We start from the raw sequence: 19,462 nt of genomic DNA, 5'->3' as shown, positions 1-19,462 counted from the left end.
ACAAATTTGTTGGCGGCATTGAGGTTGGGCAAGTTGACACATGTGCCGTGCATGGCACATGTGTGTAATCTGATTGTACAACGCTTTGTGCTCAAGTACCCAGGCTTACAGGATGTCCTGAAGCAGTCCAGGAAGGTGTGTGGCAATTTCAGGCATTCCTACACGGCCATGGCACACTTCTCAGATATCCAGCGGCGAAACAACATGCCAGTGAGGCGCTTGATTTGCGACAGCCCGACACGTTGGAATTCAACACTCCTAATGTTCGACCGCCTGCTCCAACAAGAAAAAGCCGTCAACGAATAATTGTATGACCGGGGTGCTAGGACATCATCTGCGGAGCTGGGAATTTTTTTGCCACGTAACTGGAGGCTCATGCGCAATGCCTGTAGGCTCATGCGTTCTTTTGAGGAGGTGACAAACCTGGTCAGTCGCACCGAAGGCACCATCAGCGACATTTTACAGTTTGTTTTATTCCTGGAGCGTGCCCTGTGAAGAGTGCTGGATCAGGCAGTAGATGAGCATGAAGAGGAAGAGTTGTGGACACCATCACCACCAGAAACAGCCTAATCAGCATCTCTCACTGGGACTGCGGCAACGCTGGAAGAGGATTGTGAGGAAGAGGAGTCAGAGGAGGAATGTGGCTTTGAAGAGGAGGAGGAAGACCAACCACAGCAGGCATCCCAGGGTGCTCCTTGTCACCTATCTGGTTCCTGTGGTGTTGTACGTGGCTGGGGGGAAGAAGATTATACCTTCCCTGACATCACTGAGGACGAGGAATGGGACATGAGTAGCTCGGCATCCGTCCTTGTGCAAATGGGGTTTTTTATGCTGTCGTGCCTGTTGAAGGACCCTTGTATAAAAAGGATGAAGGAGAACGACCTGTACTGGGTGTCCATGCTACTAGACCCCCGGTATAAACATAAAGTGCCTGACATGTTACCGCATTACAGCAAGGCGGAAAGGATTCAGCAGGTCCAAAATAAATTAAGAAGTATGCTGTACACAGCGTATAAGGGTCATGTCACAGCACAACAGGGATCTAACAGGGGAAGAGGTGAAAGTAATCCTCCTTCTCCTCCTCCTCCCACGAACACGCCGACAAGGACAGGAAGCTGTACAGACATGCTGTTGATGGAGGACATGCAGAGCTTTTTAAGTCCTACACATCGCCACAGCCCTTCGAGGTCCACCACCAGAGAACGACTTGACCGACAGGTAGCAGACTACCTGGCCTTAACCGCAGATATCGACACTCTGAGGAGCGATGAACCCCTTGACTACTGGGTGTGCCGGCTTGACCTGTGGCCTGAGCTATCCCAATTTGCGCTCGAACTTCTGGCCTGTCCCGCTTCAAGTGTCCTGTCAGAAAGGACCTTCAGTGCAGCAGGAGGTATTGTCACTGAGAAGAGGAGTCACCTTGGTCAAAAAAGTCTGGATTACCTCACCTTTCTTAAGATGAATGAGGGATGGATCCCGAAGGGACTGACACTGGGCGATACATTTGACTGAACAAGGCCTGATCAGATGACCTGCCTTGGCCTAAAAATGGTCCACATGCTGCTGTATTTGAACTCTGAATGCTGGATGACTTACGTGACTTATCCGCCACCAACTAGCCACAATGTTTTAGGGCACTTTCTCCCTGGCAAAACAAACACATTTTTCAGGCCGCTGCTACAGCAGCGGCTGAGACAATACCATTTTTTCCAGCCATGTGTACATGCCTAATTTTTCTGGCCTCTGCTGCTGCACTTGTTATGGTGCTGCAATTTTTATGGCCGCTGCTACAGCTGCGACAATACCAAATTTTCCTGTCAGGTGTACATGCCTAATTTTTCTGGCCTCTGCTGCTGCACTTTTTATGGTGCTGCAATTTTTCTGGCTGCTGCTACAGATGCGGCTGCAACAATACCCAATTTTTCATCCACGTGAACATGCCTAATTTTTCTGGCCTCTGCTGCTGCACTTGTTATGGTGCTGCAATTTTTATGGCCGCTGCTACAGCTGCGACAATACCAAATTTTCTTGCCATGTGTACATGCCTAATTTTTCTGGCCTCTGCTGCTGCACTTTTTATGGTGCTGCAATTTTTCTGGCTGCTGCTACAGATGCGGCTGCGACAATACCCAATTTTTCATCCATGTGTAGATGCCTAATTTTTCTGGCCTCTGCTGCTGCACTTGTTATGGTGCTGCAACTTTTATGGCCGCTGCTACAGAAGCGGCTGCAACAATACCAAATTTTTCAGGCATGTGTACATGCCTAATTTTTCAGGTACTCTCTGCTGACATCTCTGTCCATTTTTGCAACTGGGGATATTAGATGTATGCTAAGGGTAGCATGGTGGCTCAGAGGTTAGCACAGCTGCCTTGCAGCACTGGGGCCTTGTGTTCAAATCCCACTATGTGCTGCCTCAAGGGGGGCTCTAACTATGTGCTGCCTAATATGGGGGAATCTTATGTGCTGCCTAAAGGGGAGCTCTAACTATGTGCTGCCTAACATGGGGGAATCTATGTGCTGCCTAAAGGGGGAATCTAACTATGTGATGCCTAAAGGGAGGCTCTATGTGCTGTCTAAAGGGGGCTAAAGCACGTTATTCCAAACCATTTAGGAATAATAGGTGACCTATTCCTAAATGGTTTGGAATAACGTGCTTTAGCCCCCTTTAGGCAGCACATAGTTAGATTCCCCCCTTTAGACAGCACATATATTCCCCCATATTAGGCAGCACATAGTTAGAGCCTCCCTTTAGGTATCACATAGTTATGCCCTTTATGGATTAAAACTTGACTCTGCATCAACTATGTAATTTTCCATTGCAGTTTTGCCATGGATCCCACTCTGGCACGCCACAGTCCAGGTGTTAGTCCCCTTGAAACAACTTTTAAATCACTATTGTGGCCAGAAAGAGCCCCTGTGGGTTTTAAAATTTGCCTGCCCATTGAAGTAAATGGTGGTTCGCCCGGTTCGTGAACTTTTGCGGACGTTCGTGGATCGCGAACTAAAAATTTTATGTTCGCGACATCACTACTTAGTACTTTTATATTGTTTTTTTTCTTTTTTCTATTGTGACCAATAATTATTGCGAAGTAGTTTTATATTGTTTTGTATTTTTTTTATTGTGACCATAAATTTTTGCTTGGTACTTTTATATTATTGTTCTTTTACGTGTATGTTAAAATGATGCATACCGAATTACATAATTTATTGCTGTAAGGGGCCCTACAGAATGTTCAAAGCAATGTTTTTTTATCCTGTTTGAGAATAAAGTGTGACTGACTATATTACATTGTTTTAGACATAGTGTCCCAGTATGATTCACATCATTTTGATATGTGTTTAACAGTTATAGGTTGCTATAAACAACACAGATTTTTTTATTAAGTTTTTGTGCATGAGACTATGTTTTTCCCATATGCATGTTTTATAGCTGTTTTCTGCCAATTGCTTCCATTGAAACCCTACAAGTATGTTTTATAGATCCCCTGGTAATGTGTATTTAAAGCACTCTTCATGGCCTCCTCTTACCTACACAGCCCACACCAGTGGGGTTAAGCTGAAAGTCAGGTGGACAGTTGCATTCATATCTCCCAGGAGTGTTCACACAGAAGCCATTAACACAGTTAATAGGATCTGCACATTCATCCACATCTGCAGAAAACAATGATAGATAATGTTATATTAATTTGTATTCACTGTGTGAAATATGAATTATATAATGTGCCTGTGGTTTCTTCCAAATATGAAACTTCTATATTCCCCTGAATTGGCAGCTGTAATGGTTTCTGCATCGATTGAACCATGTGGCCTTGTCTTTCCAGCAAATACTCTTTTCCCACTAGACTACTTGCCTGCCAGGAAATGTTGTACTATATCTTTTGTGTCTGGTGTGTGTTGCCTTTCTGTCTCATTTCTTTCTAGTTGTCCTACCTACAACTTATTGGCTTCTCTTCTCCCCTGCTACATAAGCCAGCTAGTGACTTTGAGCAGAGCTGGGAAATATTGTGCGCCCCACCAGACTTTGGCTCCCTATTGTGCTTCTTGGCCTTGACTTTCAGTAGCTCCAAGTTCCTGAGATCCAAGACTTTATGTTCATTACCAATACATTACCAGTCCTGTCTGCTGGTTATTTCAGTATTCCATTGCTTTATGTCCCCAAGTCTTCATATTAACATATATGTGCTCCTAAAGCCCTGAGTTCTAGAGATACCATTATCTAGTGGCTCTATGGTTTTGTTTTTTTACAAGGCCTAGTTCCAGTAGCTCCATGACCCAAGTTTACTGTGTTTGTTTTCATAGTATTGAGCCTTCTTTTCCCTGCGCTTGATCTTGACATCTATGTGTTTTGTCAATATGTACCCAACTAATTATAAGCAACCATCTGATAACATATCTTTCAATCCTACTTACATCAAGCTAAAACAGTATTGCGTCTAACATTCCTGGAAATTCACAAGTACAAATTAGCAAACTTTTCAAAAGTTCTGTTTGGTTTGAACTAGTTCTGTCCAAACCTGTGCTTCACCAGTAGACCTTTTTTATAACCCCTCAAAAATCCCATTTTGGAGAGTAGCAATAGGAATGGTGTCCTAGAAAGTGCAAAAAAGTGATCCCAAAACCTCTATGCACAGAGACAGGCTGGGGCGGTCTCCTATTAGATAGTTAGGGCTGCGGTTGCCTGTGATCAGTCCTGTAGGGCTGGAAATCAAGGACACATCTCCCAGACACTTGGGCAATTGCAACTTTTATCTGTGTCTTTAAGATGTACACAGTTAAAAAAAACAGAGGCTGCAATGGACTACCTGGTCAGACAGCATCTCTGTCTGCATCGGAAGCTCAGAAAGCAGAGCAGCGAGTTTGTGAATGGAGAGGAGCTGTGGGGGAGCGGTGTGACAGGTGAGATCATTTTTTGTGTTTTTTTCATTGTAGGGACCTGAGGGAGCCTAATACCACATGGAGGTAAAGAGGTGCCTAACTACTATATGGGGACATTGAGGGGGCCTAATACTGTATAGGTGCACATAGTGGGCCTAACTTATTTATGGGGGCATAAAAGGGGCCTTACTTCTACAAAGGAGACATTTAATCTTCCACCAGAGTCCAATTTCTCATCAGAGGCTGCATCAAATAACTTCCGACAAGTAAACTGAGCAGCGGAACTCCCATTGAAATAAATGGAACTGATTAATCAGGCACTGATTAACATCCTACGCATTCAGTTCAATGCTGTCAATATTTTGTAGTTTTTGCTTATATAAATTATTTGGATGGAAAAACCACAGGAAAGCTATTGAGATGTCTAACAGATATTAAGCATACCTGAAGTGTTAATTTGAAACAGAAATATAGAAAAGTAATAGTTGATATATTTAAGCTGAGTCTATGCCAAATAATAAGGAAAAATAGTAATGGACTTTAGTGACAAACAGAGCCAATCTTATTTCTGCCCGCAAAGCTGACCCCTTTTCTTTGGTACATACCTGTGCAATTTCCTCTTGAATGGTCTAATTCATAACCATCATCACAGACACATTGGAACATTCCTGGAAGATTCCGACAGGTTCCAAAAACGCAAATATTCTCGAAATAACACTCGTTAATATCTAAAAGAAGTGATATAAAAAAGTTACTTAAGTATTACCATGATCATGTAAAATTACATTCCTAAGCACTGCCTTGAGCATGCACTTTTGCAACTGATTTTTCTTAGATTTTTCTCTGAATATTAGGCTTTTCCCAGACAAATGACCTATATATATATTTAGATTCAACTGAGTATTACTTATCTAATGCAAAATTGACTTTAAAATTTATGTTGCATCTAAAATCCAACAGCAATTTTGTAAATTAAGTACTACTATTGTGTTTAAGTTGTCTAACTTAACGTGACTCCAAGTCCCTAGGTTGTATCACTTCAGTTGCTATCATATGATTGTGCTAGAGGCAAAACTTTCCCTTTTCCAACTCAGCACTTCTCATCAAAATGGTAGGGGCAGCTAAGGTGCTGCATCATTGGACTTTTGTTCCATAGGTGCATAGGTTTTTTTTTCCACACCTTTATTATGCATTATAAGGTACATACTTTTTATCTCTGGATGCTGTCCTGGACTCAAACCTGTCCAGGCAGAAGTGGGTTAGATAATCAGTTTTGTTGTCTTACTTTCTTCCTCTGGGGAATGTCTTAGGACATACAACGGTCTGATGTGTCTCTCGAAGACATGAACAAGAAAGTAGTAAAATTATTTGTTTATTTGAATCCATTTCTTGCTCAGGTAAATGATGGTCTCAGATTTCATCCACTTATTTGTTTTTTAAATTTCTAGATAAAATAAGTACAGTTTTTTTCTGAGTGGGCTCCTTTTATTCTTTTTCATTGAGAGTTTTATTGTACGCTTAGCTTTGCCTATTTTCTTCCACTGCTTGTCTATAAACTGTAGTCTGCAGAAAGGATATGGCCTGGTAGGAAGTGCTAATACTCTTGATTTAGTGGCCACCTCCTAGTGGCATTGACTATATACCATTTCCTTCTGTGTCCTCTAATGAACTCCGTAAGAAAAGGCGTTTACAGGTTGGTAGCGAAAAATACTCTTTTGTTGTCCATATGTAAATATTTAAATGATTATAGTCAACGGGGAAAGTTTAGATATTCTATAACAGTACCTTCTGCTCACAGGTTGTTGTCCTTCCAAGCCATTTATATAACTTCTATTTTAAAAGGTCAATCCAATTGTTCAGAAGCTGGAATTTAAAAAGAAGTCAAGGACTTACCTTGGCAGGATTTGCTGTCTGGAGCTGGAGTGAAGCCCATCTCACATTCACATCGGAATGAGCTGGGGATATTCAAACATTGTCCATTTTCACACAGGTTAACATTTTCCGCACACTCATCAATGTCTGCATTGGACAAGAAAAAAATGGTAACCTGCTACATTCCACCTTCAAACACTATTTAATAGTTTCAACAGCATGATTAAGGCAATGGCCAGTGACCAGACACCAGGACCTCAAACACTACACCTCTTGCTACTTTTAAAATTGAATATACACGTGTATAGTAAATCTGATCTTCAACAACAATTTCTTTTTGCCAGCCTATTTGGCCCTGGTTTTATGTAAACCAAGCTAGTATAGCAGATAATCCCACCATTTTGAGTAATGTTTTTTTTTTATAGACGTCAGGTAAAGTTTTTTTTCCATACTTTTCTATTGATTAATAGTGTTGCTCGCGAATATTCGCAATTCGAATATTATTCGCGAATATCGCATATTCGCGAATTCGCGAATTTCGCGAATTTCGCGCTATATATTCGTAATTACGAATATTCGTTTTTTTTTTTTTTTTTTTTTTTTTTCTTCACAGTACACATCACAGTGATCACCCCTCTCTGCTTCCAGCTTGTGTGGTGTAAAGAAGGCTCTAATACTACTGTGTGAGACTGGCGTGCGAAAATTCGAATATGCGAAAATTCGCATATACGAAAATTAGCATACGCGAATATTCGTATATGCGAATTTTACCTTATGCTAATTTTGTATATACTAATTTTCACATCCGTAAATTTTCGCATACGCGAATATTCGCATATGCGAAAATAAAACGAGGATATAACGAATATGCGAATATTCGCGAATATATGACGAATATTCGTCCATATATTCGCGAATATTCGCAAATTCGAATATGGCCTATGCCGCTCAACACTATTGATTAATAGCCAATCATACAGTTTTTTGATAAATACAAAACCTGTTGCTACCTGTAACACGTAAGCTAGATCAATAGTCATTGTTGACCGATATTATTTGCCTTAATGCACTGGCAGGAAAGTTGTGTGGGCCCAAAAAGCTGACTCATAAAAAGTTTAAGTGTTAGTTTTACCTGAACATGTAAATCCATCACCAGTATATCCCTCAATGCAGGAGCACCGATATGAGCCAGGGGTGTTTAGACAATGGGCCGAAATGCTGCAGCTGTGAGTTCCATTGGCACATTCATCGAGGTCTACATAAAATACATTGTTGTTATCTGGACAGTATGGAATAAGCCTTCATACATGCATATTGAGTTAGGCATTATATGTTTTTAGTCTTCAGAAGAAGATCCAACTATTACTTCTAGGCATGATGAATTCTATCTAAAAAGGTCTGTTCACATCTAAAAAAAATTACTCCCCCTTACTCAACAAAACCACTGGTATACTGTTCATTAATATCTCCTACCTTGAAGTGTAACACTGCACAGGGCTCTCCTCTGTCCTCTTCAAGTAAGGGCATGTTGCCATTTAATCCTGCACTGGCATCTCCCTGTCACTACCAGCTCAGTCTACTTTATGCTAATTATCACCCAATTATTTGGTGTAAATAATTTGAGTGGTACCACCGCTGCCAGGTTGGCTAGTCAGAGGCCTCCTTACAGAGGGGAACTAGCATGCCTCAGACCCCGGCTGACATATACTATTGTATGCACAATGGCACACTTCAGAGGTGTAAGATGGAGGTATTAGTTGGGAATCAAATATGCAGCTTGATAAATCTGGGCCTCATGGTAAAAAGAATGAGTGACCTCAGAATGTACTAATTGGGGGGGGGGGTAGTTGCAGGAGACTTGTAAGGATTCTGATCTTGTCATATGGGGAAACTGACAATTTACCAAATGATTTATGAGCAACCAAATTTGATCAAAGCTACATCCACTGTGGAGATGGCAGTTAAGAGTTAAAAAGCTTACATATTGATCAGACGATAATATCTATGGTCTACATTTCATGATCATGCCTACCATGACATGTGATGCCGTTGCCAACCCAGCCTTCCTTGCAAGAACATTTAAAGCTTCCAGGTACATTTAGACATGTGGCATGTAGGTCACAGTTGTGAGCGCCAATCTCACACTCATCCACATCTGAAAAGAATTTAGAAATATTAAGCAACATGCAGTTCTGAGAGATAGAAATCAAAGTTTTAACATTTTATAGATAGGTTTATGATGCAAGGCCACTGTGCCAAGAACTGCTGAGATCACAAAGTCATTGGTCCACCATACCAGTACTGAGATGTTAAAGGTAAACCATCTTATAAGTAAGAACAACAGAAATTGAACATTGTAATCCCTATTATTTCCTTGCACAATATATGTAGAGGATGGAATTATTGTGCAGGAAAATTCTTGAAAGAATTCCATACAAAAAGTCTATACATAAGCCATGAGTAAGCTGGAGAATCATTTTCCATGCATGTTTGATGCTTTTTCCAAATGTGCTGTTTGGAAGGATTTCACGTAATTACCAGGTTACTCCTTGTACAACCTTGATGGTTCTTCTCAGGCAACAGCTAAAATATGTTCCAGATTCAGTGGAAAGAGTGGCAGTGGCAGAGCATACACCTCTTATATAAATACAATGCGGTCATTTAGTAAATATAATATGCTGCACAATGACAGGTCCAAACTACATTTGTCTTCATAACTATTTCATATTACAAAGTATAGAGCTGCTTTCAAGTTCCGTAGCATAAAACTAAATTTTCCTTAAAAGGGGTTTGGCCTTAAATTGGAATTTTATTTTTAAATAGTTTTTTTCATGGAAACAGCACCTCAATTTACTGAGTCTGATGAAACAGTGTATTGTCATAGAATTGGCCTGGATGATGAAGTAATTTCATTATCATTAGAAGGTGATCAAGTTTATGATAGCTGTGTTGTATGGTTAGAAGCCTAGATATAGCAGGATAGCTAATCATGACCCTATGCACACATACTAGGCTTTGTGTGCCATTTCTTTGTCACTCCCTGGTGTCTAGGGGAGAAAGCTCTATACCACCTTCTATAGACTGTTAGTGTATGGACACATTTCTATGCAATAAAAGGGGTTATCTATGATTTGACACAGCTCCACACTTGTCCTCAGGTTGTGTGTGATATTACAAATCATCACCATTCACTTCAATAGAACTGAGTTGCAATAACCGACACACAAACCGAGCACAAGAGTGATGGAAAAAAGCAGTTATGTTTTTCTAACCCTTCTATTCATTGCAGCGGACTCAAATCACAGATGCACTGTTTTGCTTACAGAGGTTATCCAGCCCCAAAAACACCCAATCTACAGCGGCCCCCTTGATCTACAGAAAAGGACCCTTTCTCTCTCTGCTGTATGGAGAAGCAGATGGCACATGACGCCTGCTGCTCCAAATATTTGTCTATTAAAGCACCAGAGATACCTTAGTGCTGTACTTGGGTATCTCCAGTGCTCTTATAGTGTTTCGCTCCATACAGCAGGGAGAGATGGGGTCCCTGTTCTGCAGGGATTGCAGGAGGTCCCAGTGGTCAGACTCCCAGTAATCAGATGATTATCCTCTTTTCAGTGGTTAGTAGATACGGTTAGTAGATACATCTTATGTAGTTGGATAACCCCTTTAAATAAACAATGCAATAAGAAAGCATGTGCAACTCATAAGGCCCCCTGCAGGGAATATGTAAAACATTTTAAGCACAGCATTTCTCTTTTTACATATAATTAATAAAACTGAAATGAGATGCAAGAGGATTGGATTGAACTATTACCCCTTAAGTATGCCCATAGGCGGGCCAACCAGTGAGCAGTTAATCCCATCACCATGCCATGCACATGCAAGCCACAAATATCACAGACATGCTCCTTCGCCACCTCATGTGCCCTTTTCATGCAACCCCATGCTTGTAAAGAAAAAATGGAGCAAAACTCGAAGGTCAGGTTAGAAAGACTTTATTGTGGCTCATGAAAACAAAATATGGCAAAGACAGCTCATGTGTATACATGGACGTGCAGCGCTAACACGTGGAGTTACAGAAATCAGTAAAATTATGGTATACCTGTACATCCAGTTGTGCCCTTTTTCACTGAATACCCCACCTGACAGTGACATACAAAGGATCCTTTGGTGTTCTCACATTCACCATACAAGCAGATGTTTGAATTGATGTCACATTCATTAACATCTGTAGAGAAAGAGAAGATAACCAGTACAGTAAGTCCTAGGTTTGGGTAATAAAATTATCATAATGCATTCATCTATATCTGTAAGGAGGCGGTGCTCAGTATGTCAGCACTAACATGTAAGTATCACTCTCTATAGAGTAGTGTTTTCCAACCAGTGTGCCTCCAGCAGAACAGCTGTCTTAATGGCTCTATGAACACGTATTAAGCTGAGTTCTGCAGAAAATCTCATGTCTATTGGGACAGAATGACTGTTTCCAGATGTCTGCTCATGGGGCAGTCAGGAACCATACAGGTTAGATATTATTATTTACCTGTCTAATAGTGTGTTTCCCCCAGGGTAAGTGACGCCAGTTATGCTTCACAGCATTTTATCTTTCTGGCTACACGAAAAGAACATGTTGAACTAAACAGTCATGTTCATATCTGTATTATGTCTACATCTCTTGGAAGGATGAAAATGTTGTTTTGTTTAGATGTAGATGTAGATTCAGCCTGCATCCTGCACTTGCTGAATTTACCATTTGAACCAAAATGAATGGGATATAGATTACAGATGTAATGAACTAAGAGTATTTTGCATTTTTCCTTCAATGGCTCATTTAGTGGAGATTCTTTAGTTTACATGAAAAGGACAATTGTACTATTAACATTTAGGATTGGGACTGGGAATTGTAAAGGGTTATTATTATTTACAAAAAACCTTTGAAATGATGTCCAGGTATGTCAAAAGTTTTTATTGCATCAGGTCTTAGTCCTAAGACCCACTTTGATCGCTAGTTATAAGTCAGGGAGGTGGACTTCATCACATTTGACTCACTAATTGGCCTCTAGATCCTACCTTTTTGTGGCATACATTTAAATAAAGAAAAGGTTGGATTTGATTGAAAGCTGAGGATAGCATCCCACTTGTAACTAGTGATACCAGTGTGTCTCAGGAGTGAGACTCACTGCTATCAAAACTTTTGACACCTCTGGGCAACATGTGAATTTTTTTTTAATGATAGTAACCCTTTAAGTTAGATAATAAGATAATACTGTATAAATGTATGACAAATTGCACCCCCATATAGAGACCAACAGGACCCTAGAACATATATATATCATCCTGAAAAAAATGCTCTCTAAATGATAGAACCTCTGCATATATGCTGGTTTCATGGTGTGCCATGCTATTGGTGTCTCTTGCTTCAGAATGTACAAAGTATACAGAGCAGGAACTCCTGTTTATCCCTGGACTCCCTGCACTAGGGGTCACTTCTGGTGAATGAACGTTAATGCGCACAATACAATTTACCTGGTTCATTGAATGCATGGTACTATACTATAATGCAAGGTAAGCAACAATGCATTCAGTGTATGCAACGCCACTCACCTCACAGGCACTGGCCTGCTGTGCTAACCAGCAAGCTGTGTTAATGCAATGTAGTGCCACTGCAGGTATGGATGTTACATCTGTAACTGGTATTTTCCACCAGATCTTCAGTTATCCCTGCAACGCTTTCCCTGCCTTTATGATGTATTTATACAATGCACATACAGATAAGTGTATCATGCTCTTCTATGTCTTCACAGTACACCCTAATATGCAGAAGTGGCATGGAGGACATTATAGAGCAGTGATTTAACTTTTTTTTTTTTTACTGAGAAGTAGAAAATAGGTTTTTATGTTTTTAAGATATATTACTTCAATAATTTATGTTGCTTGTGTAAAGGACATTGACCATTTAAGGAATCTTTGGTATTCTATATGTGTGGGTGCACAAGCGGGATGCACAAGAAACAGGAGATCAAGTTTTTGTGTATCCACACCTATGGAAAATATAAAGCCTGGCAACTATTAATGGTGAGTTGCCACATTTCTCTTGAGATTTATTGAAGATTTACCTGATACTGTAATATGCTGAGTACCACCGAGTTGGGCTCAATTAATAGTGACTGTGCCACTGTATATAATGCTAGAGGGAGTGATAACTGTATCCCCACTGCAAAAGGAGGCGGCATTGCCAGATGAATTCTTATATTATATATATATATATATATATATATATATATATATATATATATACTGTGTATATAAATAAATATATATATATATATATATTATACATAAGAAACATTTATTCAAGGTATAATAAATTTAAATGTTAAATGTGAAAAATAAGTGATCTGTTATTGAACAGCGCTGAAAAAGTTTTCTGTGAAAGTTAACACTACTTGGTTAGGTCGTGTGTTGATCTTTTTTATAAGGGGTTAAGTGCGTTCAGTTCTTCTCATAAATCCATGACATCACCAGCATCTGGATTACTGTAAATCAAATGAAGAATAGGATAAACACTAGGGCATGGAGGTGACAAGACTTTTTCCAGTGAAAAGACTCAAAGGAAAAAATTTGTTGTCCAGGCCGCCAAGAGATTTTTGTACCTGTACACTTTCCAGGACTTCATGCATTTTCACAAGGGATAATTTATACCATCCCTAACTTAATACAAAGCTGGTGCAATTAGAATTGTCTAAGGATTTCAGTATACACCAGCAAGACTGCAGAAAGGGCAGAAAGTCAACCCTCACATAATGAGTGGGAGTTCAAGTGACGACAGTCATTATAAACTAATGGGGGAGATTTATCAAAACCTGTCCAGAGGAAAAGTTGCTGAGTTGTCCACAGCAACCAATCAGATTGCTTCTTTTATTTTTCAGAGGCCTTTTCAAAAATTAAAGAAGCAATCTGATTGGTTGCTATGGGCAACAAGACAACTTTTCCTCTAGACAGGTTTTGATAAATCTCCCCCATGGTATGTGACTAATATCTCCACAGCTCCCATTCCCTTTCAATTGCATCTCAACTTTGCTCTACTAATATCTAATGGCTTGTAGCATTTGGATATTTTGTAAGTACTGTATATGCATGGGCTTTAATGCTCTCTTTCTTGATGTATTTTGAAACAATAACTTCAACAGGATATGGTAATTTTGTAAAATATGAAAGGATGAAAGTAGAGAAGAGAGAACTGTATGCACATGGTGTTTCTTTTATAAAGATAATATTGGTAATGCTTAGTTAACGCTTCATTGTTTGCCATCATGGCTAGGTTAAGGTTGATGACGGGCTACCATCCCACCTCTGAGACCTGTATTCCGTTTGATTCTCTATGTTTGCCTCATGTAGGAAAGGTGAGTTACAGACACCAACCCAGTGACTCCCTCAGATTTTAGTAGAGAGAAAAAGCCACACATAGGTACATAACCACCTCTCCACTCCTTTTCGGCTTATTTAAGTCGTTGGACACCCGTCTCGAGAAGAATTGGTCCCATTGGTGAGAGGTTATATGATAACCCGGGTAAATAGTGACTACAATGGGTACAAATAAAAAGGTCTAGACCCCATAGCAATCCCTCAGATCAAGATGACCAAAATAAAATTTGCCTTTGGCCTACAATGTGAATATTGAAACAGGGAGCCAAAACGTTTTAAAGGAAAACGATTGTATCAGAACCAGCCTGGGCAGAGAAAAAAGGTCCCCAATGTGGCACAGGCCACACAACACATACATAGTGTGTCCTCTTTTATACCTTGCCTATAAAACATAAGCATGCAAAACAATGCTTTCTACTATTACATTATATACATTATTCGTTGATGTAAACAATAGTCACTCCTATTATTAAAATTAGGTTCACACCCATTTGACTGATTCCCAGAATTGTCAAAGAAAATATAAACCCACATATCTTGAGAACAGGATGGCATACCAAGAAACTATAAAAAGGTATTCGATCGGGACACTATAAGCTATTTAATGATTGTGGGGTGGGGTGGGGGTTGATCACAGGTCCCCTTCAATGTGAGTCACAGGATGTCAGTCCTGGGTTTTGTCGTCCTATGGACTACAGGAGTATCCTACCAGATTCCCTCCTGCTAGCTCCCAGATCCCTCCCTGCTTCTCTCAGATCCCTCCCTCCTGCTTCTTTAAGCAAATAATAAAAAAAAATTCTAATATAGATTAGTCTTTTAAAACTGATCCCATACACTTGAAGATGTACAGTAAGTAAATTACCTTTTTGTAATATTGTCCATATTTAAAATACAAAAAAATAAAGGGAACACTTAAAAAACACAATGTAAATCCAAGTCAAACACACTTCTGTGAAATCACACTGTCCACTCAGAAAGCAACACTGATTGACAATCAATTTCACATGCTGTTGTGCAAATGGAACAGACAACAGGTGGAAATTATAGGCAATTAGCAAGACACCCCCAATAAAGGAGTGGTTCTGCAGGTGGTGACCACATATGCCTTTTAAGTTCCTATGCTTCCTGGCGGATGTTTTGGTCACTTTTGAATGCTGGCAGTGCTTTCACTCTTGTGGTAGCATGAGACTTGAGTCTACAACCCACACAAGTGGCTCAGGTAGTGCAGCTAATCCAGGACGCTGTGTCTGTGGGCGTAGTGTCCAGAGCATGGAGGCACTACCAGGAGGCAGCCCAGTACATCAGCAGACGTGGAGGAGGCCGCAGGTGGGCAACAAACCAGCAGCAGGACCGCTACCTCTGCCTTTGTGCAAGGAGGTGCTGGAGGAACACTGCCAGAGCCCTACAAAATTACCTCCAGCAGGCCACATATGTGCACGTTTCTGTTGCCTGCAAAATCCTCCAGAATGACTGGTTTGGCGGTGGGTCAGTGATGGTGTGGGGTGACATTTCTTTGGGGGGCCACACAGCCCTCCATGTGCTTTACAGGGGTAGCCTGACTGCCATTAGGTACCGAGATGAGATCCTCAGACCCCTTGAAAGACCATATGCTGGTGCGGTTTGCCCTGGGTTTCTACTAATGCAAGACAATGCTAGACCTCATGTGGCTGGAGTGTGTCAGCAGTTCCTGCAATAGGAAGGCGTTGATGCTATGGACTGGCCAGCCCATTCCCCAGACCTGAATCCGATTGAGCATATCTGGGACATCATGTCTCGCTCCATCCACCAACGCCATGTTGCACCAGAGACTGTCCAGTAGTTGGCGGATGCTTTAGTCCAGGTCTGGTAGGACATCCCTCAGGAGACCATCCTCCACCTCATCAGGAGAATGCCCAGGTGTTGTAGGAAGGTCATATGGGCACGTGAAGGCCACACACACTACTGAGCCTCATTTTGACTTGTTTTAAGGACATTACATCAAAGTTTGATCAGCCTGTGGTGTGGTTTTCCACTTTGATTTTGAGTGTTACACCATATCCAGACCTCCGTGGGTTGATAAATTTTATTTCCAATGATAATTTTTGTGTTTTTGTTGTCAGCACATTCAACTATGTAAAGACGAAAGTATTTCATATGATTAGTTCATTCATTCAGATCTAGGATGTGCTATCTTAGTGTTCCTTTTATTTTTTGAGCAGTGTACTTTGGAATGTATCATCTATTGAATACTTTTTTATACAATTTGATTTTCTGATTGCATTTTTTTAATTAATTCTATGTTCATTATCATAGGAGCCATATTGCTTGAGCTGCTGTTAATAACGTTCAAAGATTCGCCACATGGGTGGTGGGAATCTATGGTCTGGAGCTGACATATTGGCCCTGTTTTATCAAAATGTGTAAGAGAAAAGCTGAAGAGATTATTTCCACATCAACCAATCACAGCTCAGCTTTTAAACTTTCTGAGCTCTGATTGTGATAGGTTGCTGTGGGAAAATCAAACCATTTTTTTCTCACATTTTGATAAATAAAGGTAATATACTTTCATAGGAGAATGTTCTAGGCATGTTCTTTGCCCTGTACAGAAGTCATTATGTAGAGAGGGGCTATGATCTATATATAGGTGTTATCTATCATTGTAATTATGTCAGTGATTAAACTGATATAGAACAGAAGGTGTCCATGGCCACAGAGAAAATTTCAGGATCATTTTTACAAGAAGAGTTTAGCAGGAGGGTTACTGTCCCGGATGACAAAAAAAAAACAAAAAAAAAAAAAACGTTTTATGTTAGCAACAAGTTACCTACCTATGCATGTTTTCATGTCAATGCTCGCCATAAATCCATCAAAGCAGAGACAGCGATACTCTCCTGGAATGTTTGTACACTGGCCTCCATCACAGATCTCAGGGTTGTCTTCACATTCATCAATATCTGGAAAACATAGATTTATATAGTCACTTCAGAGAACATTAGAATTTTTGGGACAGTTTTGGATCAAAAGGTATGTAATAAAGATATTTATGTATTACATAGTCAACATTGCTTTAAAAGACACCCTTAAGATTGAAAATGCTAAATTGAGGAAGTAGCAGGTGTCACTATGATCTGCAAATCATCACATTTTTCCTAACACCTACTTCCAATCTGTGGCATGTGGAAGGGGCTTTAATTGTATAAAAGTCAGTTTTTTCAGCCAGAAGAATCCTTGAACTGAGATAAATTGGTTTTACACTCTTGGCGTTGCAATTTCAGTGTTGAGAAGTCTAATTTCTGTAACCTTCATTATACAAGCATCAAATCTTATTAGCTTAGGTACTAACTTAGATACCCTCTTGGATACATTTACTTTATCTCATGAAATAATCTGACTATAAGATATTATGTTCAATACTTGACAGTTACGAAGAATTTTGAAAAAAATGCTTCTACTTTTACACTTGTTATTAATTGAATATTTAAGTGTAGTTGAATAATTCTTTTTATAGGTAAATCATAAACATAAGCCTTATCATTGTTTTTATTATTCGGTCTGCCAGAGTTGATTGGTTAATTAGTAGACAGCTTGACCTTTTTACAGCTTTTTGATATACCCTCCTCTTCCTGAGATATGGCAGTTTATTATTTGTCTGAAAATTCAGGAAATCGGTCAGATGGGCGTTAACTTCATTAAAAAATGGAAGTGAACATCAGGTTATAGACGGGAATATACAGTCAGAGGATGTGAATGTTGTATCTTAAGAGGTGTGTATGCCTAAAATACACTCCCTGACTAAACCCCACCCTTCATCTGATATTCACTCCCATTATTAATATTAAAGCGCAACTGTCATGGAAATTCTACCCCCCAGACTAATAACATGACAGTATAGATGATGATACGTGTAATGCAGCTGTACTTGGTTGCTGTTTATCACTCTTCATCAGCAGGAAAATAGTTTTATTGTGCGGTCAGCAACAGGTGGATAGGCGTGGCTGGGGATCGTAATGCCCACCCTCCGCCACGCCTATTACCTGTAAGTGAGCGCTGGACCACTGTGTGATTGACACACAGGTCCCCACCCCCCGATGTACATGATGTGCGGGGCGCCGTGACTCCACTGAGCCTATACATGTAATGTGCACCTTTATGTTATATGAAATACAGTGCCCGTACTCCTCTTCTTCAGTGCCGGGGAGGCGCTGCTTCTGCTTTCACTACAGGCAGAGAGCTCGCTCCCTGCCTCTAGCACTGCGCAGGCGCACTGAGCAGTCAACGGAAGCGAGCTCACTGCCTGTAGTGAAAGCAGAAGCAGCGCGTCTCAGGCACCATGACAAGAAAGGAGTACGGGCACTGTATTTCATATAACATAAAGGTGCACATTATATGTATAGGCTCAGTGGAGTCACACCGGCCCGCACATCATGTACATCGGGAGGTGAAGACCTGTGTGTCAATCACACAGTGGTCCAGTGCTCACTTACAGGGGATGGGCGTGGCAAAGGTTGGGCATTATGATCCCCAGCCACGCCTATCCGACTGTTGCTGACCGCACGATAAAACTATTTTCTGGCTGATAAAGAGTGATAAACAGCAGCCAAAAATACAGCTGCATTACACGTATTATCATCTATACTATCATGTTATTAGTCTGGGGGGTATAATTTCCATGACAGTTGCGCTTTAAATTATTGTCCATCTGACTATTCCCTGAATTGTGAGAAAAATTATAAACCCACATATCTCAGAAGGGTGTATTCTGGGTATATTCTCAATTTGTTTTCTGAGTAAGGGGTAAGTGTAAATGGTGGAATAGTGTTTACCCTCCTTTTTGTGACAGTCGGTAGTGATGAAGGCTGCCACTGTTGGGCTTACTTCCCCTATCTCCAGAGAAGATACATAGGGACAACTGATAGAATTGTTTGTAGTGCAATATGTATATTTTTGTTCATTGCCCCTTCCTGACAAAAGTTCTCATTAAAACAAAAATGGAAAGTTGGTGGGATCATGGCCAGCTTATAGTTAAAGTCTAAATTGTAGATATAGCTTAGCATCAAATATGTGTCCAAGAAATTTAACAGCTATGGAAAAATTATATTCAAGCCTAGGTTCTAGTAATAAATATGTCACTTAAAAGCTAGTAATTGCTTTGTAGAAAGACTTACAACACCATTCATTCTATATCTTTCTAATGTTGCAACCTTTCCCCAAGAAACATAACCCAAAAATAATTGTGGTGGATTTGGCCATTGTTATCAGGAAATGAGCATGATGAGATCACTTCACATAAATCTCACTCAGCCTGTCTCGT

General features: G+C 40.3%; 1 protein-coding gene across 1 annotated transcript in view; it reads right to left on the bottom strand.

The window, feature by feature from the left end:
- The window catches only part of FBN2 (fibrillin 2), a 230,049-nt gene that overhangs the window by 68,089 nt on the left and 142,498 nt on the right, over positions 1-19,462 (bottom strand). The window contains exons 30-36 of the mRNA XM_056537296.1: positions 16,980-17,105; positions 10,853-10,978; positions 8,783-8,905; positions 7,883-8,005; positions 6,772-6,897; positions 5,484-5,606; positions 3,532-3,654 (exon numbers count right to left, since the gene is read on the bottom strand). Coding sequence (XP_056393271.1) covers positions 3,532-3,654; positions 5,484-5,606; positions 6,772-6,897; positions 7,883-8,005; positions 8,783-8,905; positions 10,853-10,978; positions 16,980-17,105 — 870 coding nt within the window. The remainder of the gene's footprint in view (positions 1-3,531; positions 3,655-5,483; positions 5,607-6,771; positions 6,898-7,882; positions 8,006-8,782; positions 8,906-10,852; positions 10,979-16,979; positions 17,106-19,462) is intronic.

Source organism: Hyla sarda, chromosome 1 (genome assembly GCF_029499605.1).
Source record: "Hyla sarda isolate aHylSar1 chromosome 1, aHylSar1.hap1, whole genome shotgun sequence".
Lineage (NCBI taxonomy): Eukaryota > Metazoa > Chordata > Amphibia > Anura > Hylidae > Hyla > Hyla sarda.
This window is presented reverse-complemented; position numbering and strand designations above follow the sequence as displayed.